This window comes from Hyperolius riggenbachi, chromosome 1 (genome assembly GCF_040937935.1).
Source record: "Hyperolius riggenbachi isolate aHypRig1 chromosome 1, aHypRig1.pri, whole genome shotgun sequence".
Classification (NCBI taxonomy): domain Eukaryota; kingdom Metazoa; phylum Chordata; class Amphibia; order Anura; family Hyperoliidae; genus Hyperolius; species Hyperolius riggenbachi.
This window is the reverse complement of record NC_090646.1, coordinates 488,611,620-488,637,919: the sequence shown is the minus strand read 5'-3', so window position 1 is coordinate 488,637,919 and position 26,300 is coordinate 488,611,620. Positions and strand designations below refer to the sequence as shown.

The 26,300-nt window shown below is 48.3% G+C and overlaps 1 protein-coding gene across 1 annotated transcript in view; it reads left to right on the top strand.

The window, feature by feature from the left end:
* The window catches only part of LOC137522460 (glutathione S-transferase theta-3-like), a 31,160-nt gene extending 5,286 nt beyond the window's left edge, over positions 1 to 25,874 (top strand). Inside the window, exons 2-5 of the mRNA XM_068242530.1 lie at positions 6,881 to 6,968; positions 13,756 to 13,906; positions 19,795 to 19,971; positions 25,110 to 25,874. Coding sequence (XP_068098631.1) covers positions 6,881 to 6,968; positions 13,756 to 13,906; positions 19,795 to 19,971; positions 25,110 to 25,310 — 617 coding nt within the window. The 3' untranslated portion in view covers positions 25,311 to 25,874. The remainder of the gene's footprint in view (positions 1 to 6,880; positions 6,969 to 13,755; positions 13,907 to 19,794; positions 19,972 to 25,109) is intronic.
* The last annotated feature ends 426 nt before the right edge of the window (positions 25,875 to 26,300 follow it).

The following is a 26,300-nucleotide window of genomic DNA, read 5'->3' as shown; positions in this document are numbered from 1 at the left end:
AGGTTAGCCAGGTATAGGTGTCCCCACTATAGGTTAGCCAGGCATAGGTGCCCCCAGTATAGGTTCGCCAGGCATAGGTGCCCCCAGTATAGGTTAGCCAGGCATAGGTGCTCCCAGTATAGGTTAGCCAGGCATAAGTGCCCCAGTATAGGTTAGCCAGGCATAGGTGCCCCAGTATAGGTTAGCCAGGCATAGGTGCCCCCAGTATAGGTTAGCCAGGCATAGGTGCGCCAGTTTAGGTTAGCCAGGCATAGGTGCGCCAGTATAGGTTAGCCAGGCATAGGTGCGCCAGTATAGGTTAGCCAGGCATAGGTGCCCCCTCTGCTCCCGCTCAATCCCTCTGCAGAGTGCAAGTGAAGCATTTATGTTACACATATGATGAATTAACTCCACAGTGCGATAGGGGTGGGTAGAGGCTGGGTGTTTATTGAGGATCAAACAATCTGGAATGAGATGGAGGACATTCTTTCATTAGGGCAGGGTCAGTGTAACTACATAAAATCATACATAACACATCATCATATTGATCAGAAATAACATCAGTGCAAATACAGTGCAGCATATCACATATAATAGCAATCTGCATAACATGTGCTCACTATGTCTGCCACATGCAATGTCCTAAAATCACTGAACTGGGTATCTGGGAAGCTGTCCTGAGTCTATACTGTTGTAACCTCTTTCCCTAGTATATGAGAGATCATAAACTGTCTAACAAGTAAAGTTTAGCAAAACTATCACTTAGAAAAAGAATCACCATACCTGGAATGAGATGGAGGACATTCTTTCATTAGGGCAGGGTCAGTGTAACTACATAAAATCTCCCCACCAACCTAGAATGCACAAGTGCATAGTCCCCAACAGTCCCGATTTGATCGGGACTGTACCGATTTGGGGGGCCCCTCCCGCCATCCCGCGCTGCCCCCCTTCTGTCCCGGCCGCTGGGCAGAGAGAAGGAAAAAAATTGATCGAGGCACCAGCCCCGGGGATCTGCATGCGGGATAGATTGCCGCCGCTATTTATTTCTCCCTCCCTCCCTCCTAATATGTCCCCCAGTGTTATTAATTATGGGCAGCGGAGCGGGCAGTGAGTCTTACCACTGCCTCTCCGCTGCGTACCGGGATCTCCTCTGATCTTCCTTCCTGTGACGTCACAGGAAGCGAGAAGATCAGAGGAGATCCCGGTACGCAGCGAAGAGGCAGTGGTAAGACTCACTGCCCGCTCCGCTGCCCATATTACTGTGCGGGGGGGAAGGGGACACTGGGGGACATATTAGGAGGGAGGGAGAAGGATAATGATGGCGGCGGCGGCCATCCATGCCGCATACCGGGCGGGCTGGTGCCTCGATCGGCTTTTTTTCCCCCCTCTCTCTGCCTGGCCACCCCCCTCCTCCTCCTCACCACCACCACCCCGGCATCCTCCCATTTGGGAGTAATTTAATAACAAAATTATTTAAAAAAAACAAAACTTTTTTTTCCCCTGGGGTGGGCGTGACTAGGGGGTTGGGGGCGTGGCCAGGGGTGTGGCCTAATTGTCCCGTTTTGGGACATTGAAATGTTGGGAGGTATGCAAGTGGTTCCCCCTAACACAGGAAGTGCTACAGCTATGCTGGGGAGAACTTGTGTGTCCTCTCTATAGAATCCCAGTAGGGTTGCCAGGTGTCCGGTTTTACACCGGACAGTCCGGTTTTTGTGCGCTGTGTCCGGTGCAAAAAGGCATGCTAAACCAGACAATTAAGTTGTCCGGTTTAGAGCCCCCCCTAGGGTTGCCAGGTCGGCTGATGGAGAAAACCGGACAGGGGGTGGAGTTAGGGGTGGAGTTAGGGGCGGAGTCAGAAGCGCACTTTTATGTAGAGTGGGGCTAAGCGATGGGCTTTTTTAAAAAAAAAAAATTTATAGTAATTATATCGCACTGACATCTTCTGCAGCACATTACAGAGTACATAGCCATGTCACTAACTGTCCTCACCAGTAGTACTGGTCCAGTGCACATAAGAGACAGTTTTTCACCAGTAACTGCACATAAGAGACAGCTTTTCACCAGTAAATGCACATTATAAGAGACACCTTTTCGCCAGTAAATGCACATAATAAGAGACAGCTTTTCCCCAGTAAATGCACAAGAGACAGCTTTTCACCAGTAAATGCACATAATAAGACACAGCTTTTCACCAGTAAATGCACATAATAAGAGACAGCTTTTCACCAGTAAATGCACAAAAGAGACAGCTTTTCACCACTAAATGCACATAATGACAAACAGCCAGTGTTCCCAGTATATGTAGCCAGGGATATATGTGCCCAGTATATGTAGCCAGGGGGTATATATGTCCCAGTATATGTAGGCAGGGGTGTAAATGTCCCAGTATACGTAGGCAGGGGTATATATGTCCCAGTATATGTAGCCAGGGGGTATATGTGCCCAGAATAGGTAGCCAGGGGGTATATGTGCCCAGAATAGGTAGCCAGGGGCAATATGTGCCCAGAATAGGTAGCCAGGGGCTATATGTGCCCAGAATAGGTAGCCAGGGGCTATATGTGCCCGGAATAGGTAGCCAGGGGCTATATGTGCCCGGAATAGGTAGCCAGGGGGTATATGTGCCCGGAATAGGTAGCCAGGGGGTATATGTGCCCGGAATAGGTAGCCAGGGGGTATATTTGCCCGGAATAGGTAGCCAGGGGGTATATGTGCCCAGAATAGGTAGCCAGGGGCTATATGTGCCCAGAATAGGTAGCCAGGGGCTATATGTGCCCAGAATAGGTAGCCAGGGGCTATATGTGCCCAGAATAGGTAGCCAGGGGGTATATGTGCCCGGAATAGGTAGCCAGGGGCTATATGTGCCCAGAATAGGTAGCCAGGGGCGGGGGGAAGGGGGGCAATCTCCCCCCCTTCTTCCCTCACCTTAGGGTGCTGTCTCTCTCCCCCGCTGTCTCCTCCAATATTGATGTGCAGGCTGGCGGGTGGCTGCGGGCGGAACTTACCTCTGTGTCGCAGGCGCCGGAAGTTCGGGTCCCGCAGCCGCTGAGTTTCGACTCAAAAAAGATCCGGATCAAAGATCCGAATCATTCATGAGCCGGACAACACTATTCAGACTGATAGTGTTGTCCGGCTCATGAATGAGATTCTCAGCGGCTGCGGGACCCGAACTTCCGGCGCTGGAGCGACACAGAGGTTAGTTCCGTCTGCAGCCACTCGCCAGCCCTGCACATCATATTGGAGGAGACAGCGGGGGAGAGAGAGCACCCTAAGGTGAGGGAAGGGGGGGGGGAGATTGCCCCCCTTCTCCACCGCTGCTCCCAGCTCTCTCTCTGCTGCGCTGTTCTCCTCCTGCGCTGCGGGGGGGCTCTAAAACCGGACAACTTAATTGTCCGGTTTAGCATGTTTTTACACACTGGACACAGCGCACAAAAACCGGACTGTCCGGTGTAAAACCGGACACCTGGCAACCCTAGCCCCCCCCCCCCCCGGCAGCGCAGGAGGAGAACAGCGCAGCAGAGAGAGAGCTGGGAGCAGCGGTGGAGAAGGGGGGCAATCTCCCCCCCCTTCCCTCACCTTAGGGTGTTCTCTCTCCCCCGCTGTCTCCTCCAGGATGATGTGCAGGCTGGCGAGTGACTGCAGGCGGAACTTACCTCTGTGTCGCTCCAGCGCCGGAAGTTCGGGTCCCGCAGCCGCTGAGATTCGACTCAAAAAAGATCCGGATCAAAGATCCGAATCATTCATGAGCCGGACAACACTAATCAGTAAGATCCGGATCTTTTTTGAGTCGAATCTCAGCGGCTGCGGGACCCGAACTTCCGGTGCTGGAGCGACACAGAGGTAAGTTCCGCCCGCAGCCACCCGCCAGCCTGCACATCATATTGGAGGAGACAGCGGGGGAGAGAGAGCACCCTAAGGTGAGGGAAGGGGGGGGAGATTGCCCCCCTTCTCCACCGCTGCTCCCAGCTCTCTCTCTGCTGCACTGTTCTCCTCCTGCGGGGGGGGGGGGGCGGGGGGCACCTGGCTACCTAACCTATTCTGGGCACATATAGCCCCTGGCTACCTATTCCGGGCACATATACCCCCTGGCTACCTATTCTGGGCACATATAGCCCCTGGCTACCTATTCTGGGCACATATACCCCCTGGCTACCTATTCTGGGCACATATACCCCCTGGCTACCTATTCCGGGCACATATAGCCCCTGGCTACCTATTCCGGGCACATATAGCCCCTGGCTACCTATTCTGGGCACATATACCCCCTGGCTACCTATTCTGGGCACATATAGCCCCTGGCTACCTATTCTGGGCACATATAGCTCCTGGCTACCTATTCTGGGCACATATACCCCCTGGCTACCTATTCTGGGCACATATACCCCCTGGCTACATATACTGGGACATATATACCCCTGCCTACGTATACTGGGACATTTACACCCCTGCCTACATATACTGGGACATATATACCCCCTGGCTACATATACTGGGCACATATATCCCTGGCTACATATACTGGGAACACTGGCTGTTTGTCATTATGTGCATTTAGTGGTGAAAAGCTGTCTCTTTTGTGCATTTACTGGTGAAAAGCTGTCTCTTATTATGTGCATTTACTGGTGAAAAGCTGTGTCTTATTATGTGCATTTACTGGTGAAAAGCTGTCTCTTGTGCATTTACTGGGGAAAAGCTGTCTCTTATTATGTGCATTTACTGGCGAAAACGTGTCTCTTATAATGTGCATTTACTGGTGAAAAGCTGTCTCTTATGTGCAGTTACTGGTGAAAAACTGTCTCTTATGTGCACTGGACCAGTACTACTGGTGAGGACAGTTAGTGACATGGCTATGTACTCTGTAATGTGCTGCAGAAGATGTCAGTGCGATATAATTACTATAAAAATTTTTTTTTTAAAAAGCCCATTGCTTAGCCCCACTCTACATAAAAGTGCGCTTCTGACTCCGCCCCTAACTCCACCCCTAACTCCACCCCCTGTCCGGTTTTCTCCATCAGCCGACCTGGCAACCCTAAATCCCAGGGTTTCAAATCTGGATCTTTTATGATTATATACATTTATGAAACTGACAGGAAAACATTTATTTTGGGGGGTGCCTATTTTATACATACTTTACATTTAGGAAAAGAGACTCACCGGCTCCCGGCGCTCCATCGATGATTTTCATTCAGCAGCAGTTGTGCGACCAGCGCCGTCTCCATAGCTACAGTGGGTCTCTCTGTGTGTGACCTGGCGGCTTGTAACAGCGAGTCAAATGATGAATCATGTGACCCTCTATTATGAGCTGTCGGGTCACTTGCACCAAGACACGCTGGACACGCTCTGCTGCTGCTGAATGGACATCATCGGTGGAACATCGGAAACCGGTGAGTCACTCTTCTCCTAACCACTCTGCTCACACTCTGCAGAGGGGAGACTTTGGGACGCCCAAAGAGCCACCTTTTATACATGGGCCGCCTGTAGGTAAATCCAGCCCTGCGTGCATGTGACCTGATGAGACTTTAGGGTGCCTGAGTTCCGGATAACAGGAGTTTTACTGTATAACTCTGTCTTCTTTGTTTCTCTGTATTTCGCTAACCTTGACAGGAACACATTACCTCCATCTGTCCTTTCTGCAACCAGCAGCGGCGGCTCCAGGACCTTTTTTTAGGGGGTGCTATGTAGGTGCTGGATCTTCTCTAGGGGTAGCTGTAAACTTGTGACGTGCAAAGCGCCGCTGAAAAAATCAGGGGGCGTGGCCAAAACAGGGGGCGTGGTCAAAAGGGGCATGTTTATGCACTGAAAAGTAGGCGTGTATAGGTAATAAAGTAGCCCCAGTATAGGTAGAATAGTTCCCCAGTATAAGTAGTATAGATGCCCCGCGTGGGTAGTATAGCTGCCCCAGCTTGGGTAGTATAGCTGCCCCAGCATGGGTAGTATAGCTGCCCCAGCATGGGTAGTATAGCTGCCCCAGCATAGGTAGTATAGCTGCCCCAGTGTAGGTAATATAGCTGCCCCAGCATGGGTAGTACAGCTGCCCCAGCGTGGGTAGTACAGCTGCCCAAGTGTAGGTAGTAGAGCTGTCCCAGTGTAGGTAGTCCCAATGTAGGTAGTACAGCTGCCCCAGTGTAGGTAGTCCCAGTGTAGGTAGCACAGCTGCCCCAGTGTAGGTAATAGAGCTGCCCTAGCGTAGGTAGTATAGCTGCCCCAGTGTAGGTAATAGAGCTGCCCCAGTGTATAGTATGCTGCCCCAGTGTAGGTAGTACAGCTGAGCTGCCCCAGTGTAGGTAGTATGCTGCCCCAGCGTAGGTAGTACAGCTGAGCTGCCCCAGTGTAGGTAGTATGCTGCCCCAGTGTAGGTAGTACAGCTGAGCTGCTCCAGTGTAGGTAGTATGCTGCCCCAGCAGAGGTAGTAGATCTGCCCCAGTGTAGGTAGTATGCTGCCCCAGTGTAGGTAGTAGATCTGGCCCAGACAGTAGGTAGTATGCTGCCCCAGCCTGCTCCCCCTCCACTCCTGCAGCCGCCGCTCGTGCATCCTTCTGAGCTGGCGGCCGCTACCTCTATGGCTGTTCCCGCCACTCCTGCGTCAGGCATCTCCCCGCCTCCTCTCCCTCTGTAGTGCTACAAGAAAATGGCCGCCGATGTCCACATTTGTGGACATTGGCCACCATTTTTTTGTAGCACTACAGAAGGGAGAGAGAGCGGGGCGGCGAGCGGCTGCGGGTGCTTGGAGAATTTTAGGGGGTGCTTCAGCACCCCAAAGCATCCCCAAGGCGCCTATGGCAAATAGCTCCAATACTGTTCAGGAGCCCCTTCTGCTGTGCTCTTGAATAACTGACCAGGGATTCCTATTGGTTCACTTGGGCCTTTATTTTATAAACTATCTTTATGCCTTTTTTACTTACAGGAGAAACTCAAAGTGAAGACTATGGCAAAGTGAATCGATTACGTAAGGTGCCAGCCCTCCGAGATGGAGAGTTCACAATGGCTGAGAGGTGAAAACACAGCTGTTATTTGAGATTTGCATAAAATACTAAAAATGTACAAAAAAATTGGTACAAAAACACAAATCACATTGACTTGGATTGAGACTTGGATCATCCTGGAGTCAGTACTAGGTATAATGTATTCCCTTTTCAGACATATTTGTTAAAATGCTTTCTAGTCTCACATAGGTAGGGGATGAAAATACATTTCTCTGGAAGACAGTGGGAGAGAGGGCTGGTCCACACAGCTGACTGCCGGGGGCCGTGCGGCATCGCGGTCAGATGCTTTTCTACAAGTGTGCAGAAAAGCATTTGGCGACTTTCGGCGGCTTTCTGGGTTGATCGACAGGGGGATACGGAGATGCGGTAATAATCAGAATCAGAATCACTTTATTCGCCAAGTGCGACAGGCGCCGTACCCGGAATTATTTGTGGACACAAGGCATATTGGCAAGTGCAAACAGTGCAAGTAACACTACACATAGTACAATTTATAGAGAAACATTAACATAGCAAAAATTACACATAGAGCGGTTGTCTCCCTATTATGCAAGGATGAACATGAGAGACAGCCTATGGGCACGCGTTCGTACACTAGCGCCCCGAGGTGCTGAAGGGGATTAGGAGATGACATTGGGGAGAAGGTCTGAGTTGAGGAGAGTGATTGCTTGAGGGAAGAATGTGTTCCTACGCCTGGTGGTTTTGGTGTATATGGACCTATAGCGACGTCCCGAGCGGAGGGGACTGAAGAAGTGATTGCCAGGGTGGGCGGGGTCGAGTGAGATTCTATTTGCCCTGATCCTCATTCTGGATGTGTGTAGAAGGTCCAAGGGTGGCAGGCAGGGCCGGGCCGAGGCATAGGCTGGAGAGGCTCCAGCCTCAGGGCGCAGGGTAGGAGGGGGCGCAGAATTCATTCAGCTGTCATTCCTAATTGTGTATGAAGGAGAAAGAAATAAGAAAAGGGGTACATAGCAGTGACTGCAAGACAGATAACTAGAGATTAAGGTGTTGGGGAGGTTGTGGGCCCTGTGGCCCTCTTAGTCTAATAGCAATCAGTGTGCGACAGCTGGTGTGAGAGGGATGGAGGGGTGCATTTTGGTGTCTCAGCCTTGGGTGCTGGAGGACCTTGTACCTGCTCTGGTGGCAGGGGCGACCCAGTGATCTTCTCAGCCACGTTGATGACTCTCTGGAGTTTGAGCCTATCCTTTGCATTTGCCCCCAAGTAATGAGTGACCCTAACAGCTGAAAGTTGCTTCCAGGGTCAACTGAAATGACAGGAAAAAATGAGGACAAAAGGCAGTTATAGAATTCTTCTGTCAGATCACTAAGAAAAAAGCTGGTGTCTACTCACGTTTTCATCTGCAAATCAGGGCATGTTTTTTCCAGCACTCACTGACTAGTACAGAGTTGTAAGGAGGAATGTTTGGGTGTTGGCAGCAAAATAAATTCAGTACATCATGTAGTCACTGCCACCTAAGTGTCTTTAGAAGCCTAACCTTAAAGTAAGCCTTAAGCATAAAAAAAAAATGAGTTTTACTCACCTGGGGCTTCCCTCAGCCTCCTGCAGCTGATTGGTGCCCTCGCCGTGTCCCTCCGATCCTCCTGTCCCCGCCGGCGGCTACTTCCGGTTTCGCAGCCACCGGCAAGGAAGGCCGCAATAGCAGCATAGGGGGCGATATTGTGGCTGGAAACGCGAAGAATCACTCGCGTTCCCAGCCTGACAGCTGGTGACGGCAAAACTGGAAGTAGCCGCCGGCGGGGACAGGAGGATCGGAAGGACACGGCTTAAGTATCACTTTTACTTAACATATCCTACCTAAACTTAACTTCAACCCATGCCTAATGCTAACCTAACCCTCATCTTAAAGTGACCCTGAGATGGGGCACAGGTGCTCGCTGCCGACATGTTCACATCGCCGTGAGCGTTCTGAACATGGGCAGTACGGCGACGTGACAGAGTCGGCAGCGAGCGCACAGCTATTCCTGTGGCCCCATCTCAGGTACACTTTAAATCTAAAGTTTGCCATATACAATACACCATGATAATTATCATTATAGCTGCCATATTTACCTCTTCCAGGCAGCTGGATTGGCCTCTCCTTTCCTCCATGGGTGGTGCAGCAATGATCAAATTTGGAGTTCCGATCACATGATATGACATGTGATCGTAACCCAGGGGATGGTGTCAACATTGCAGCACCGCCCGGTGGTGGAAGAGTGGTGATGGAACAGTCTCTTCCATAACTCCTCTTCCACCACAAGGCGGCGCTGCAATGCTGACACCATCACCCAGGTTAAGATCACATGTCATATCATGTGATCAGAACTCTGAAGTGGATGCCAGTAGTGCAGCGCCACGGGTGGAGGAGAGGAGAAGCTGATCCAGCTGCACGGAACAATATAAAGAAGTCACTGTGCCACTCTGCATAGCTGCATTAGGCCGACATATTACGCAGCGCTGTACAGTGTATATATATATATCTTGTCACTAACTGTCCCTCAAAGGAGCTCACAATCTAATCCCTACCATTGCCATATATCTATATTATGTAGTGTAAGTACTGTAGTCTAGGGCCAATTTTAGGGGGAGCCAATTAACTTATCCGTATGTTTTTGGAATGTGGGAGGAAACCGGAGTGCCCGGAGGAAACCTACGCAGACACGGAGAGAACATACAAACTCTTTGCAGATAGTGCCCTGGCTGGAATTCGAACCAGGGACCCAGCGCTGCAAGGCGAGAGAGCTAGCCACTAGGCCACCATGCTGCCCAGGTTACATGCCCTCAGTATAGGTTAGCCAGGTATATGGGCCCTCAGTGTAGGTTAGCCAGGTTAATGGGCCCTCAGTGTAGTTTAGCCAGGTATAGGGGCCCTCAGTGTAGTTTAGCCAGGTATAGGGGCCCTCAGTGTAGGTTAGCCAGGTATATGGGCCCTCAGTGTAAGTTAGCCAGGTATAGGGGCCCTCAGTGTAGGTTAGCCAGGTATAGGGGCCCTCAGTGTAGGTTAGCCAGGTATAGGGCCCCTCAGTGTAGGTTAGCCAGGTATATGTACCTGCAGCGTAGGTTAGCCAGGTATAGGGGCCCTCAGTGTAGGTTAGCCAGGTATAGGGACCCTCAGTGTAGGTTAGCCAGGTATAGGGGCCCTCAGTGTAGGTTAGCCAGGTATAGGGGCCCTCAGTGTAGGTTAGCCAGGTATATGTACCTGCAGCATAGGTTAGCCAGGTCCTCTGGACTCCTGGGACCTCCGGCAGGCAGGCCGCTGGCCAATAAGGATGCAGGGGAGAAGACGCGGCGAGGAGAGAGGGAGGAGAGAGGCGGCGCGGCCGCTACGTCATGGCTGGGGGCGGCGCCGGGCATGTTACAAGCACGCACGTTGCAGGCTGCCCGCCGCTGCCCCCAGCCATGACGTAGCAGCTGCGCCGCCTCTCTCCTCCCTCTCTAACTCACAGCCTCTCCTCCTGCATCCTTATTGGCCAGCGGCCGGCAGCTAAACATAATGAGCTGCTGGCCGCAAAATTTAACGAGACTCGTCCGAGAGGCCGCGATCTACCAAGAAGGCGGTCGCGATCTACCGGTAGATCGCAATCGACCTATTGGGCAGCCCTGATGTAGTGCAAGAAAAAAAAAAAGGGGGGGGAGCAAGTGCAAGAAAAAGGTGTATATAGCAAAGTGATCTGATCTGAATATACCCAGCTATCTATCTAATGTACAAATGCAACCAGTGGAACAAGAACTAGACAAAAAAATGTCCAAAATACACAATTATAAAGTGATGTGTGCCAATGAATTCATAAAGTATATCCCCACAATCAATTACATACATGAATACATTAATACATGTCAAAATACAACCACTATAAATACAAGACCCAAAAGTGCTACTAACAATAGATAACATACATTAATACATATCTGTGGGGGCGCACTGCGTGTAGGGGCTGCGTGCATATCCAACTCCAGGGAACAACCACCTGGAGATGCACAATCACACAGACTCCCCACGCAGGACCTGTGCAAAATACAACCACTATAAATACAAGACCCAAGTTAATATTAAAGAAGGAGCTTAGTAAGATAATAAAGTGTGTGCTAAGTGTGATGGGTAGCCTTACCGGAGCTTATGCGGGCTGGAAGCCGCCGGGAGAGGAGGATGCCTGACACGGTCGCAGCCGTTCTGCTGCTTCAAAGGAGGCAATGTGTCATCACGCCGACACCAGGCCCGGGTGTCGCCGGGTGACGCCGATAACGGGGGGGGGGGGGGGGGTGTAGATGGGATGGGGCGGCGGGGGCTGAAGGAGACGAGCCAGAAGACGACCCAGGTGGACGCTGCCTATCCTGAGCTGGAAGAAGCCCCAGGTAAGTGTATTCTTTTAAATTTGGGCACTCCTCGGAGTCCCTTTAATGGCAAATGCCATTGAGCTATGCCCTGGCACACATTGGCCTTGATTCACAAAGCCGTGCTAAAGCATAGCACGACCGAGCTATGGGCTTGATTCACTAAAGCGTGCAAACCTTCGTTTATCACGCTGAGTAATGTTTTAAACCTGTACGCAAGGAACATTGGCCGCAAAGTTTTATGCACGCACAGGTTTACACGTGCGTGCTAACAAAGCTCTTCACATGTTAACCTGACATAATGTGCGCATTGTGACACGTTAACACGCAAAGAGCTTTGTTAGCGTGCTCGTGTAAAACTTTACGAGCGTAAAACTCTGCGCGCTACACACATAGCATGGCCGTGCTATGCATTAGCACTGCTTTGTGAACCAAGGCCATTATCTATCTTGAGATAATGCATGCAGGGCTGCTAGTAGGTTAAAGGCCCGTTTCTGAACATGCAGAGTTTCTCCGCATGTGAGCCGGATAGAGAAATGCTGCCTATTCCGACAATAGTTTGCCATCCGAATGACATCCTGGTGCGATTCTGGGTGGCATGCAGCAGTTTTGTCATAGCACGCATCCGCAGCCCTCCATGGCATGGATATGTGATTTGGGAGAGCCGCTTCCGATTCAGAAACAGACACGGCATCCAGTAAGAATAGGCCCCTAAAAGGAATCTGAAGTGAAAATAATCTTATGAGATAATAATTTGTACAGCTAAGGAATAGGACATTCGTAGCACAGATATGAGTGAGTCTCATATTGTTTCCGGTAGAGGAAGAGTTAAAGCAAACCTGAACTGAAAATGAAAAGTCAAAATAAGCATACGCACGTCATACTTACTTCCCGCGTAGTCTACTCATGAATCTCTCTCTCCTCTCCTGCGCCCTGTTTGCCTACTATGATCAATTGAAAATGGCCATTACGCCATAACAGCTTCCTGGTCAGCACAGTATAAAACTGTAATATCACCCACTTGAGCCATGGGGAAACATGGACATTACCTTGCTGATCATTTGTCCTTTCAGTTATAACTGACAGCAACTGATATATTTCAGTTCTGACAAAATCTTCTCAGAACTGGAAGGAATTGTTGTAAGAAGAAAATGTTGAGTTTTTGAGAGGTACTAATGGCAAGGTAAGTATGTAATTTGATTTGCAGATACACCATGTGTTTATTTTAAATAATTTTACTTGGTTCAGGTTTACTTTAAAGGAGTACTGTAAGCCCTAAAAAAAAAAAGTTTAACTTACCTGGGGCGCCTGTGCGTCACAGTGAGTGAGGATGCGCATGCGCAGTTGCTTGCGACATTAAAGTTGCAAAAAACGGAAATGAGCCACGGTGAGGGACCGTAGCCCCAAGTAAGTTAAACTCTTTTTTTAGGGCTTACAGTACTCCTTTAAGAAACTCCAGTTATCTATGCAAAAGAGCTTCTCTGAGCTCTCCAACCAAGCTTGGTCGGCTTCAGTGCTGCTTTCTGAAGCACTTATCTCAACCTGTCTCTCACAGTTTCTTGTTTTTTTGTAGGTTTTACTGCAGGAAAGTTCAAAGAGACATTAGCTCTGCTCTCTATCATAGAGTGTAGTTTGTAAAAGCTATATACCTGAAAATATGAGACTCTTTTTCTTTGCTACTAATATTCTATGAATTATTCGTACTACACATACAATTCATTATATTGTGTTCTTTTCTGCCTCTGTCTCACTTTAAACTTTTTCCACCACTACAGTATATTTACATCCTCTGTGACTCCATCTAAGCCACAAGTACGTAGATATAAGTCGTGTAGCTGAAGCACAGCTGTGCAGGATTGGGCTTGCTCCTGTGCAAAACCTCCAGCACTATCTGATGCAGCACTAATTGATGAAAGCGAATATATGTTCCCTGAGCCAATAAGAATGATTTTTCCCATTAAAAATACTTTTATTTTCTCAGTTCACAGTGAAAAATACACACTATAACATTATTTCAGAATCAAATATCTTAACCTAAATTTTGACAGGAACGTAATTTAAGTTTTGTAATAAACAGTAGAAATAGCCAAACAAAATTTGTGTTTTTTATCTACAATAACGCTTTTAATTTTAAAACTGGTGGAATTGGTAAAAACTTTTTCCCCCCTCTTTTTCCTATTAAAATACATAGATAATAAAATTGTTCAAGGAAAAAAAATGCTGTACAATAAAAGCCTAGTTTGTCTTGAAAAAAAACAATATATAATTTCATTTAGGTGTCATAAGTAGGGATAACGTTATTGCTGATTAAATAGGGACATAGCTAAAATGTCAAAACTGCTCTGGTTCATAAGTGGGAAATAAGATCTGGAAATGAAGTGGTTAAAGGCAAAATTATTTTGATTGAATTTGGGAATTCAATAATCGATACTAGTTTCCCCTCTCTTTCCTGTTCTTCACCAGCACTGCAATGCTTCTGTACATGGCCAACAAGTTCAAGACTCCCGATCACTGGTACCCATGTGACTTGCAGAAGCGTGCACGGATTGATGAATACCTTGCCTGGCAGCACACTAATACCCGTCCCCAAAGCGCCAAGCTATTTTGGATTGTGGTAAGATTATTTTCTGTCTGCTGTGGTAAAGCAATAGAGGAGGCAGAGGTTGTGGCTACGCCTGGACTCGACTACAATAAAGCAAGTGTTTTTGGTGCACAGGCGCCTGTCACATCTCCAGCTACCAATAGACCACAATATAAGTATGCAGTTATGGGGTGCCAGGGACCTGAATTTTGATGCACAAAAGTGCCACTTGACTAATGCTGGGAATACATGGGTCGATTCTGACACTCGATCGTTTTGCCCGCTCGACTCTCTCTCTTATCTTCTGCTTATTTTTCTTATCTTTTTTCAATTCACTTCAATGACAAATTGAGCGGCAAAACGATCGAACGGTGATCAGACATGTCAGAAATGATCTATCTAACCATCTTATCAGCTCAGAATCGAGCCGTGTATTCCCAGCATAAAAGATTGACTAAGCCATTCGCTCGGCTTTCATATAGCTGAACATACACATGGCGTGGTTGCTCAACTAGCAACTGGAATGGCACTTGGTTCGGCAAAAGAATGCAGTAGCAATGCCGATGGGGAGGTTAGTGTTAGGAGAGGGAAAGGTTAATATAAGAAGTGAGTAGAGGAAGGTTAGGAGTGGAGTGGGAGATTAGTGTTAGGCATTAGGAGCAAGGAGGTTAGTGGAGGAGGGAGAAGGAATATGATAGAGATATTGCTGAAAAAGTAACTTTGGCAATATTTGGTGCCACAAAAAACATGCAGAGGTAGGAAATGTAGGCCACCAGAAGACCCATTTAAGTCCCACCCTTAGTCAAGGCAGTACCTCCCCATAGGTTCAAAAGTGGCCATAACTTGTATATTCAGTTAAAGTGATCCTTAAGTCAAGTATAAAAAATGAGATTTACTCACGTGGGGCTTCTCTCAGCCCCCTGCAGCCGATCGGTGCCCTCGCAGCCCCGCTCTGACGCTCCAGGACCCGCCGGCGAACACTTCCGGTTTGGCCGTCACCGGCTGACAGGCATGGGAACGCGAGTGATTCTTCGCGTTCCCAGCCTGTATATCGCCCCCTATGCTGCTATTGCGGCCTCCCGAACCTCCCGGCCGCAATAGCAGCATAGGGGGCGATATACAGGCTGGGAACGCGAAGAATTACTCACGTTCCCATGCCTGTCGGCCGGTGACGGCCAAACCGGATGTGTTCGCCGGCGGGTCCTGGAGCGTCAGAGCGGGGCTGCGAGGGCACCGATCGGCTGCAGGGGGCTGAGGGAAGCCCCAGGTGAGTAAATCTCATTTTTTATACTTGACTTTAGGATCACTTTAAATAGTGGAAATCTTTAAAACACTGCCCTCTTTCTCCAGCTTACGCCTATCTGTGGCCAGAGGCGTAGCTAGGGGACAAAGACTATTAATGCGCCCCCCAAGGTGAAGGTTGCACCGCGCCAAAAAGAGGCGTGGTCACCTAATAAATGTGGGCATGGTTATGGGTGGAGCCAAATGTACATGGAGGTTAGCAGGCTCACGCTCACCCACCCTCCCTCAGTATGTACCTTCCAGCATGTTCCAAGACAAATTCAGCAATCATGAGCCCCCCCCCCCCCATCAAGACAAATTCAACAATCATGGGCAAACATGAGGCCCCCAACATGACCAACTCAGCAATCATGAGGCCCCCAAAAAGACAAATTTAGCAATCATGAGGCCCCCAACAAGACAAATTCAGTAACCATGAGGCACCCAACAAGACAAATTCAGCAGTCATGAGGCACATAAATAGACAGCATTTCACATAAATAGGCAGAATGCCCCCTTAATATGGTAGACACCTCTCACCTGGCAGCAGTTTCCAAAAATACACTCAATCTGACAGCAGTGGTTCCCCAAAAATAGGTAGCCCCAGGTCTATAGGTGTCCCCAGAATAGGTGGCCAGCAGTATAGATGTCCCCAGAATAGGTGGCCAGCGGTATAGATGTCCCCAGAACAGGTAGCCAGGGGTAGAAATGTCCACAGAACAGGTAGCCAGGGGTATATGTGCCCAGTATATGTAGGCAGGGGTATGTGTCCCCAGTATATGTAGCCAGAGGTATATGTGCCCAGTATATGTAGCCAGGGGTATATGTGTCCAGTATATGTAGGCAGGGGTATATGTGCCCAGTATATGTAGGCAGGGGTATATATGCCCAGTATATGTAGGCAAGTGTATATGTTGTCAGTATATATAGCCAGGGGTATATGTGCCCAGTATATGTAGTCAGGGGCATATGTGCCCAGTATATGTAGCCAGGTGTATATGTGCCCAGTATATGTAGTGGGGGGTATATGTCCCCAGTATATGTAGTGGGAGGTATATGTCCCCAGTATATGTAGCCAGGGGTATATGTGCCCAGTATATGTAGCCAGGGGTATATGTGCCCAGTATATGTAGCCAGGGGTATATGTGCCCAGTATATGTAGCCAGGGGTATATGTGCCCAGTATATGTAGTCAGGGGTATATGTTCCCCGTATATATAGTCAGGGGTATATGTGCCCAGTATATGTAGCCAGGTGTATATGTGCCCAGTATATGTAGTGGGGGGTATATGTCCCCAGTATATGTAGTCAGGAAAAATCTATTAACCCTTCGCACACTCACATGCAAATGTTCAAACAATTGCATTCACAGATTCACTCATCCAGGCACAACTGTTATCCCTACAGCTAAATTAAAAGCCAGGGTTTTAGTTCACAGAAGAATGCATTCTTATGCTTAATCACCTATACTGCGCAGAAGTACCCAGGTAAACATAGGTGTCCTAACTCTGGCCCTGTAACATGCATAGTGCAGACATGCAAACACATTCATTGCATCAAACCTATCAATGGATTAGGAGCACACATCCTAACTTCCTCTCCTGGGAAAGACAGTGCATCTTACCAATCGCACAAGGGAGCTAATGTTATGTGTCCATGTGCACCATGCGCATACACCAGCATAAGCTGTCTGCATGCTGACAAACATACAGGGGAAGGGGGGAGTGCACCGAATTGGACCCTAGCCACAGGGGTCAATGATAAGAATAAACATACATATATCCAGGCACATCGCCTATAGTTAGGACATTAAATAAATTATTAGGGAAAGGGAGGTGCTGAAGGGGGTGTGGCTAGAAAACAGCGAAAATCTATTAACCCTTCGCACACTCACATGCAAATGTTCAAACAATTGCATTCACAGATTCACTCATCCAGGCACAACTGTTATCCCTACAGCTAAATTAAAAGCCAGGGTTTTAGTTCACAGAAGAATGCATTCTTATGCTTAATCACCTATACTGCGCAGAAGTACCCAGGTAAACATAGGTGTCCTAACTCTGGCCCTGTAACATGCATAGTGCAGACATGCAAACACATTCATTGCATCAAACCTATCAATGGATTAGGAGCACACATCCTAACTTCCTCTCCTGGGAAAGACAGTGCATCTTACCAATCGCACAAGGGAGCTAATGTTATGTGTCCATGTGCACCATGCGCATACACCAGCATAAGCTGTCTGCATGCTGACAAACATACAGGGGAAGGGGGGGGTGCACCGAATTGGACCCTAGCCACAGGGGTCAATGATAAGAATAAACATACATATATCCAGGCACATCGCCTCTAGTTAGGACTGTTTTCTAGCCACACCCCCTTCAGCACCTCCCTTTCCCTAATAATTTATTTAATGTCCTAACTAGAGGCGATGTGCCTGGATATATGTATGTATATGTAGTCAGGGGTATATGTGCCCAGTATATGTAGCCAGGGGTATATGTGCCCAGTATATGTAGCCAGGTGTATATGTGCCCAGTATATGTAGCCAGGTGTATATGTGCCTAGTATATGTAGTCAGGGGGTTAGTTGTGCCCAGTATATGTAGCCAGGGGTATATATGCCCAGTATATGTAGCCAGGAGTATAATATGTGCCCAGTATATATAGTCAGGGGTATATGTGCCCAGTATATGTAGCCAGGGGTATATGTGCCCAGTATATGTAGCCAGGGGTATATATGCCCAGTATATGTAGCCAGGGGTATATGTGCCCAGTATATGTAGCCAGGGGTATAATATGTGCCCAGTATATGTAGCCAGGGGTATATGTGCCCAGTATATGTAGCCAGGGGTATAATATGTGCCCAGTATATATAGTCAGGGGTATATGTGCCCAGTATATGTAGCCAGGTGTATATGTGCCCAATATATATAGTCAGGGTTATATGTGCCCAGTATATGTAGGCAGGGGTATATATCCCAGTATATGTAGGCAGGGGTATATGTGCCCAGTATATGTAGCCAGGGGTATATGTGCCCTGTATATGTAGCCAGGGGTATAATATGTGCCCAGTATATATAGTCAGGGTATATGTGCCCAGTATATGTAGCCAGGTGTATATGTGCCCAGTATATGTAGTCAGGGTTACATGTGCCCAGTATATGTAGGCAGGGGTATATGTGCCCAGTATATGTAGGCAGGGGTATATGTCCCAGTATATGTAGGCAGGGGTATATGTCCCCAGAGTAGGCAGCCAGGTGTCCCCCTCCCCAGCAGGAGGGGAGCAGCGCAGAGAAGAGGGAGAGCGGTGGGCAGTGGTGGAGAAGGGGGGCCATCTCCCCCCTCCTTCCCTCACCTTAGGGTGCTCTCCCTCCCTCGCTGTGCCCTCCATTAATGTCCGGGTGTCTGGTGCAGCGGGCGGAACTTACCTCCGTCTCATCGCAGCGCCGGATGGATTTGCCGCTACTCTGATCTGGTCCAGACCAGAGCAGCGGCTGCGGCACCCGAACTTCCGGCGCTGGAGCGAGTTGGAGGTGAGTTCCGCACGCTGCGCTAGACACCCGGACATTAATGGAGGGGACTGCGAGGGAGGGAGAGCACCCTAAGGTGAGGAAAGGGGGGGAGACGTAGGCCCTTCCCTACCGCTGCTCACAGCTCTCCCTCTTCTCTGCGCTGCTCCCTCCCAAAAAAAACAAACACTGCAGCTCAGCTGGGCGCCCTTGGCGACCCGGCGCCCGGGGGCACTTGTCCTACCCTGACCCCCCCTAGCTACGTGCCTGTCTGTGGCTGTCTTTGGAAGGCAGGTATTATTGCTCTATATAATGCAAGGCAATATTATTATTTAGTATTTATATAGTGCTGACATCGTCTGCAGCGCTGTACAGAGTATAAAGTCTAGTCACTAACTGTCCCTCAGAGGAGTTCACAATCTAATCCCTACCACAGTCCTATGTCTATGTTCTGACTCTGCTGGCTACAGGGTTTTCTAGTAAACCAATAAAATCAAAAGATCAGAATGACATGAAGCAACTGATAATTTAGATATAAGGATGTCAGCCGCCATGTACTTTTCAATGTAGGATTCCTTTAAAGCCAATGGGAAACACTTAATAAAAAAAGAAACCAGATACTTACCCCAGGAGAGAGAAGGCTCTGGGTCCTGATGAGCCTTCCCTCTCCTCTGCCGGTGCCCTCGGTGCAGCGCTGGCTCCCCCGTTTAAATCCCCCACCGCAGGGTACTTGGGAAGTCTTTGGGAACCAAGCCCTCCCGAAGAGAGGCGGTTCCATACTGCACACGCGCGATTGCCCGATAGAGGGCACTCGCGGGTGCGCGCACTATGGAGCAGTCCATCTTCGAGAGTATTCGTGCTCCCGAAGACTTTCCGAAGCCACCTTCGCCGGCGGAAGGAGCAGTATTTGACCAATTTAGTCAAATACTGCTCCCGGAAACAGTGCTGCACCGCGGATACCTGGCAGAGGAGAGGGAAGGCTCATTAGGACTCAGAGCCTTCCCTCTCCTTAGGTAAGTATCTGACTTTAGTTTTTTTATGTAGTGGTTCCCATTGGCTTTAAGCTGTTTTTCTAGTCCATAGAGCAATGCCATAATAAACGGAATATAACATTTTTATTTTTATTGCAGTTTATGACACCCTATCTACTTGGACATAAAGCTAAACCAGAACAGCTGGATGCAGCTATGGCTGAATTTAATACAACAATGACAACTCTGGAAGAGTATTTCATAAAAGACAAGCCTTTTATAGCTGGGGATAAGATCTCTATCGCTGATATTGTGGCTATTGTGGAGATAATGCAGGTGAGATGCCTCCTGAAACAATGACATTCAAATGTTCTCTGTACTATAATAATATTTACTATATAGGTAAGTGTTCCATAAACAATAATGCAGAATTCCTGTGCTTTATAAGTACGTAAAGTCAAAATAAGTAAGCTAAAATGAGCTTTGCAATAAATTATTGCAGTATATAGAAATACATTGATAAAAATGGGTTTTTCTTAGGGCAATCCTAAAGTAGAAAAAAGTTGAACAGTTAGAAACTTAACTCATAGGTGGGAAATATCCAGATAGTTAAAAGGCTTCCCTCCTCCAGCCAACCCATCCAGTGCTGAGTCCTTCCATACCTATTGGGTCAAATAGGCTTCTTCTGGCTGAGAGGGTGGCCATAAATTAGTGCATCCACACAGAGCATGTGCGAATAAGGTCTGTGCATGCTCAGTAGAGGGATGTAGCTCCACTGATCCACCTTCTTGTAGTGCAGTGAGGACAGGAGCGCAGGGTCAGGGATGCAGCAGCTTGGGGAGTGTGGCCACAAGGGGGAAGTACCTACTGTGCATGCCAAAGTCAGCTGAGTTGCCACAGTAACACGACCTTTTGCAAAAGAACAGTGGGGAGCAAAGTGCAATGGAGGAGTGGTAAGCCTCTGCACTGCTCCACACACCTCTCTAAGGCCCCGTTCACACTTGCGGTTGTCTGCCAAACGGACCGGATGACCTGACCGGATCCGGACCGGATCCGGATCGGAACCGTACGGTTCTGATCCGGATCCGATCCGGATCCGGTCAGGTTGCATCAGGTGTTCATCAGGATGCGATCCGGCTCCGTTTGGCAAAAGTTACGTAAAAAACAATAAAAATGTTGGGGTCTGGGAGGTCAGCAGAAGGGGGACCTGTGGAATCAGGCCCTCCGCTGTTTAGCACTCACCTCCACCTCCAACATGCTGCCAACATCTCCAGCTCGTGCTGCTCCACTCCAAAATGCTTGCCCATGTGTCCCCGATCCAATATCGCCGCAACAATCCTCATAGGAAGTGGGGTAGAACATCCGGATTTTTAGCTAGTGTGTTGTGCGCTATCCGGTTCTCATTGATTTGTATTGGCCGGATGGTGCAGTCCGGCTCCGCCCCGGATACGGCTGCCGGAGGAGCCGGACCAAAAAATAGCGCATGTTGGAACGGACGCCGGAGTCCGGATCCGGTCCGGCTCCGGTCCGGACGAAACGGACGCATGTGAACGGTGGCATAGACTTACATTGCTATGCCGTGCGTCCGTTTCGTCCGTTCCGCATGCGGTGCGGCTCCGGCACGGCGATTCCGGATAGCCACCGCTAATGTGAACCGGGCCTTAGCTTCCTTTCAATCCCATTGTTTCAGCTCTGGGTATCCTTAAACATAAGTGTATTGAAACTTTGTTATTATTCTTGTCGCTACTAGCTTCGTGTTTCACAGCTTATCATTAAAGCTCTTTCTAAACGTTATGTTAAAATGTTCTTTCATTTAAGAGTTATAAATGTAATTATCAGACAAGACAGGTTTTTCCCAACTGAGGCAAGAACATTTTGCTCATATGTGTGCACTGTGTCTCGCAGTAGAAGCTAGTGCAGACCTGGACAAATTCGAAGCAACCCGGTGCACCAGCTCCGGACCCCGGGCCACATTCCTTTTTTTTAATCCCCCCTCCCTTGCAGAGTTTCGAGTGGGTGATAGGAAGAGGGTTAACTTCCATAATAGTCACTTCCAGCTTGAGTCTACATGGCCACAGCGGCGTCACGTAACATGCCATCAGGAAGTGCCAGTATATTACACGCTGGCACATGCTGACGGCCTGTCACGTGACAGCACTGTGGTGTCAATTAGGCGGTGATTAGTTGAGTTAACCCTCGTCGTATTGCTCGCTACTGTGATACTTCACTAGGGCGGTCACTTCTAGGTTAATTAACATAGTACAGCCGCGCTATTGAAGTATTGCGGTAGCAATAATTAAATAATAATGAAAATGAAGTCACACTAATTTATTAGCGCGAGCAACAGGAGGTTGCTTACGCTATATACTTTGATGAACCTTACTTCAAAATTGATGTTTTAAAACATCCTATTTTTGCACTTATGCTTAGAAATAGGACGTTTTTATAAATGTCCATTTTGCAACAATGCTCCAGGGCCCATATGCATGCGTGCAGCGTGGGAAGGTGACTGTTTTCATAAGTCAATGGTTGGGAAGTGGTTAATACATACCTCCCAACATTTTGAGATGAGAAAGAGGGACACTTAAGCCACGCCCCTGCCACACCCCTTATCACGCCCCCGCCACACCCCTAGGCACGCATACCATAAAGATTTCCTAAGAAAAATATGTGGTTTTATAATTCAAACCACACTGGTCCTTTCTATCCTGGTTCATTTTCCTTCATATTAACATTTTAAAATTAGTAATATATCAATTTAAAGTACCTCCACAGTATATGTAGCCAGGTGTATAGGTCTCCCCAGTATATGTAGCCAGGTGTATAGGTGTCCCCAGTAGATGTAGCCAGGTGTATAGGTCTCCCCAGTATATGCAGCCAGATGTATAGATCTCCCCAGTATATATAGCTAGGTGTACAGGTCTCCCCAGTATATGTAGCTAGGTGTATAGGTCTCCCCAGTATATGCAGCCAGGTGTATAGGTGTCCCCAGTATATGCAGCCAGGTGTATAGGTCTCCCCAGTATATGCAGCCAGGTGTATAGGTCTCCCCAGTATATGCAGCCAGGTGCATAGGTGCCCCCAGTATATGCAGCCAGGTGTATAGGTGCCCCCAGTATATGTAGCTAGGTGTATAGGTCTCCCCAGTATATGCAGCTAGGTGTATAGGTCTCCCCAGTATATGCAGCCAGGTGTATAGGTGTCCCCAGTATATGCAGCCAGGTTTATAGGTGTCCCCAGTATATGCAGCCAGGTGTATAGGTCTCCCTAGTGTAGCCAGGCGTATAGGTCTCGCCAGTATAGCCAGTCGTATAGGTCTCCCCAGTATAGCCAGGCGTATAGGTCTCCCCAGTATATGCAGCCAGGTGTATAGGTGCCCCCAGTATATGCAGCCAGGTGTATAGCTGCCCCCAGTATATGCAGCCAGGTGTATTTAGGTGCCCCCAGTATATGCAGCCAGGTGTATTTAGGTGCCCCCAGTATATGCAGCCAGGTGTATAGGTGCCCCCAGTATATGTAGCCAGGTGTATAGGTGCCCCCAGTATAGCCAGGTGTATAGGTGCCCCCAGGAAGGGAGGCAGCCAGTGAAAGGGAGCTGGTGGCAAAGTGGCGGAGAAGGGGGGGGGGGGGAAGTCTCCCCCCCCCCTTACTTCACCTTGGTGCTCCCTTTCCTGGCTCTCACTTCCGGATCAATGTGTCTCCTCCGATGGCGCAGCGGCAGAGTGATAGCGGGCGGAGAGGACTTACCGATGTCCTTCCAGCCGGCAGAGGGAGCTGTGATCTGTGCGCCGCTAGTTTGGTCTTGAGTAGACCAGACTTGCGGCGCACAGATCACAGCTCTCTCCGGCAGCTGCGTAACAGCGGTAAGTCCTCCCCGCCCGCTGTCAGCCGCTGCGCCATCGGAGAGAGACACATTAATCCGGAAGGGAGAGCCAGGAAAGGGAGCACCAAGGTGAGGGAAGGGGGGGGAGACTTCCCCCCTTCTCTGCCGCTTTGCCACCAGCTCCCTTTCACTGGCTGCCTCCCTTCCTGCGCAAACAGCCCGCCCCTGCGTCTGACCCCCCAGCCAGCCGGGACACTGGGGGGTCATAGCGGGATAGCGGGAGAGCCCTCCCAAATCGTGCCAGTCCCGACGAAAACGGGACGGTTGGGGACTATGTTATTATATCTTAATGTAGTAGCAAAATGGAATTTATTAAAGAGGAGCTGTTAGGTATTGGGTCTCACAGAAAAAAAACACATATATCAGTAGCTAAATATTGGCTGTACTTACATTACATATGCATTTCTCTGTCCACGTTTGGATTTCACAGAATGTTTATATAGTATTTGCAGAGATTGATGCTCCTGACAGCTCATGGCAGGTTCCATGTTTGTCTGTCTTCTAGGAAGCCAATTGTGATGTCATATCCTCCCTTACCCTGCTTCCTGATGATTTGACTCACAAAAAAGATCAAGATCAAAGATCCTAATGGTTCATGATCCAGACAACTGTGCAGTGAATCTGTGCAGTGAATATTAATTAGTCACATGGTTAGGAACAATAGCGGACTCCTGCAGTATACTCTAACGGAACATATGCCCTGTGAACAGCACGTAGATTTTTCAGTGTTGTGAGCTTGGCTGCAAATTACAAGCTGCTGTAACATGAGCCTGTGACTTCTCACTGTAAAAGCAGCCTTAGGGCGGGATAGGGAAGGACCAAGGGAGTGCAGTGGGGAGAAGAAGCAGAGGCGTAGCTAAGGCTTTTTAGCACCCGGGGACAAAGACTATTAATGCGCCCTGTAAGGAGGGACCTGCGCACTGCGCCAAAAAGGGGCGTGGCCATGCAACAGAATGTGGGCATGGTAATGGGTGGGGCCAAATATTCACAGCGGAGCGCAGATCTGGCATGAATGGAGTAAGTGTTCTGCCACCCGCCCGCCGCTCATATCTGCAGGGGGAGCGAGAGAGAAGGTGAGGGAAGGGGGGGAGACTTCCCCCCTTCCCCATCGCTGTGTCCACAGCTCTCCCTCTTCTCCGCGCTCCCCCTGAGGGGGGGGATATATAAATAATAATTTAAAAAAAACACAGGTCATGGCAGGGCGCCCCTAGGGACCCAGCGCCCGGGGGCACATGTCCTACCCCGCCCACCCCAAGCTACGCCCCTGAGAAGAAGCAGCCCCAGAATGCTTTGCAGTATCTGTTATGCGTCCTGCGGCCTCCTTAGGAGCTTGGGAATAACCAGCCTTGCTGTTCAGCAAGCATCAAAGTAAGAGAGATTTTTAACTTCAGTATTGCCTTTTTGGCTTCCTTCTAAACTGTTTAACACAGGAGAATAGAGGTTTAAATTAGCTTTTGCAGCCTGACAGGTACTCTTTAATGCAATTTGCATGCATATGCTGAGCCACTGGACATCTTGGATAGTTGAATCTTTGTTAAACCATTTAATGTGTAATTCTTCACAGTATGTAATGTGACTTCTAATTTTGCAGCCTGCTGCTGGTGGAGCTGATGTTTTTGGGAGCAGGCCGAAGTTAGCAGCATGGAAGCAAAGGGTGGAAGAGGCGATTGGGGCCAAGCTGTTCAAAGAAGCTCATGAGAAAATACTGCACATTGAGGACATACAAAATGTGCAGCTTCCAGCAGAAGTTAGGGAGAAACTTAAATGCAGACTACAGCAGTTCAGCCGTTGATTATATTTGTTTACAGAATGTTCAAGATCTTTTAACAACAGCTTTTACTAATAGTTTTTTTTTACATTTTTGTTACTGTAATAAATATTAAGAAAAAATGTGTGTTTTACTGGATCCAGGCTCAGAATGTAACAGTATGGTTTGTTATATTATCTTCCTAATGTACAGCCATATAGAAGACATGGAAGTGAAAGGTGGTACAATAGTAATTGCATGATTTTTAACTTCAGTATTGCCTTTTTGGCTTCCTTCTAAACTGTTTAACACAGGAGAATAGAGGTTTAAATTAGCTTTTGCAGCCTGACAGGTACTCTTTAATGCAATTTGCATGCATATGCTGAGCCACTGGACATCTTGGATAGTTGAATCTTTGTTAAACCTTTTAATGTGTAATTCTTCACAGTATGTAATGTGACTTCTAATTTTGCAGCCTGCTGCTGGTGGAGCTGATGTTTTTGGGAGCAGGCCGAAGTTAGCAGCATGGAAGCAAAGGGTGGAAGAGGCGATTGGGGCCAAGCTGTTCAAAGAAGCTCATGAGAAAATACTGCACATTGAGGACATACAAAATGTGCAGCTTCCAGCAGAAGTTAGGGAGAAACTTAAATGCAGACTACAGCAGTTCAGCCGTTGATTATATTTGTTTACAGAATGTTCAAGATCTTTTAACAACAGCTTTTACTAATAGTTTTTTTTTACATTTTTGTTACTGTAATAAATATTAAGAAAAAATGTGTGTTTTACTGGATCCAGGCTCAGAATGTAACAGTATGGTTTGTTATATTATCTTCCTAATGTACAGCCATATAGAAGACATGGAAGTGAAAGGTGGTACAATAGTAATTGCATGATGTGCATTTTTCGGCTCAACACTGCTTCACCAGATGCTCAGTCACGGTGGGTAACAAAAACTTGCCATGGTTATATTAAAATACATATCAATGCAACCATACAGAGGATTCATGATAAAGCCCTTCCAGTGGCATAGCTAAG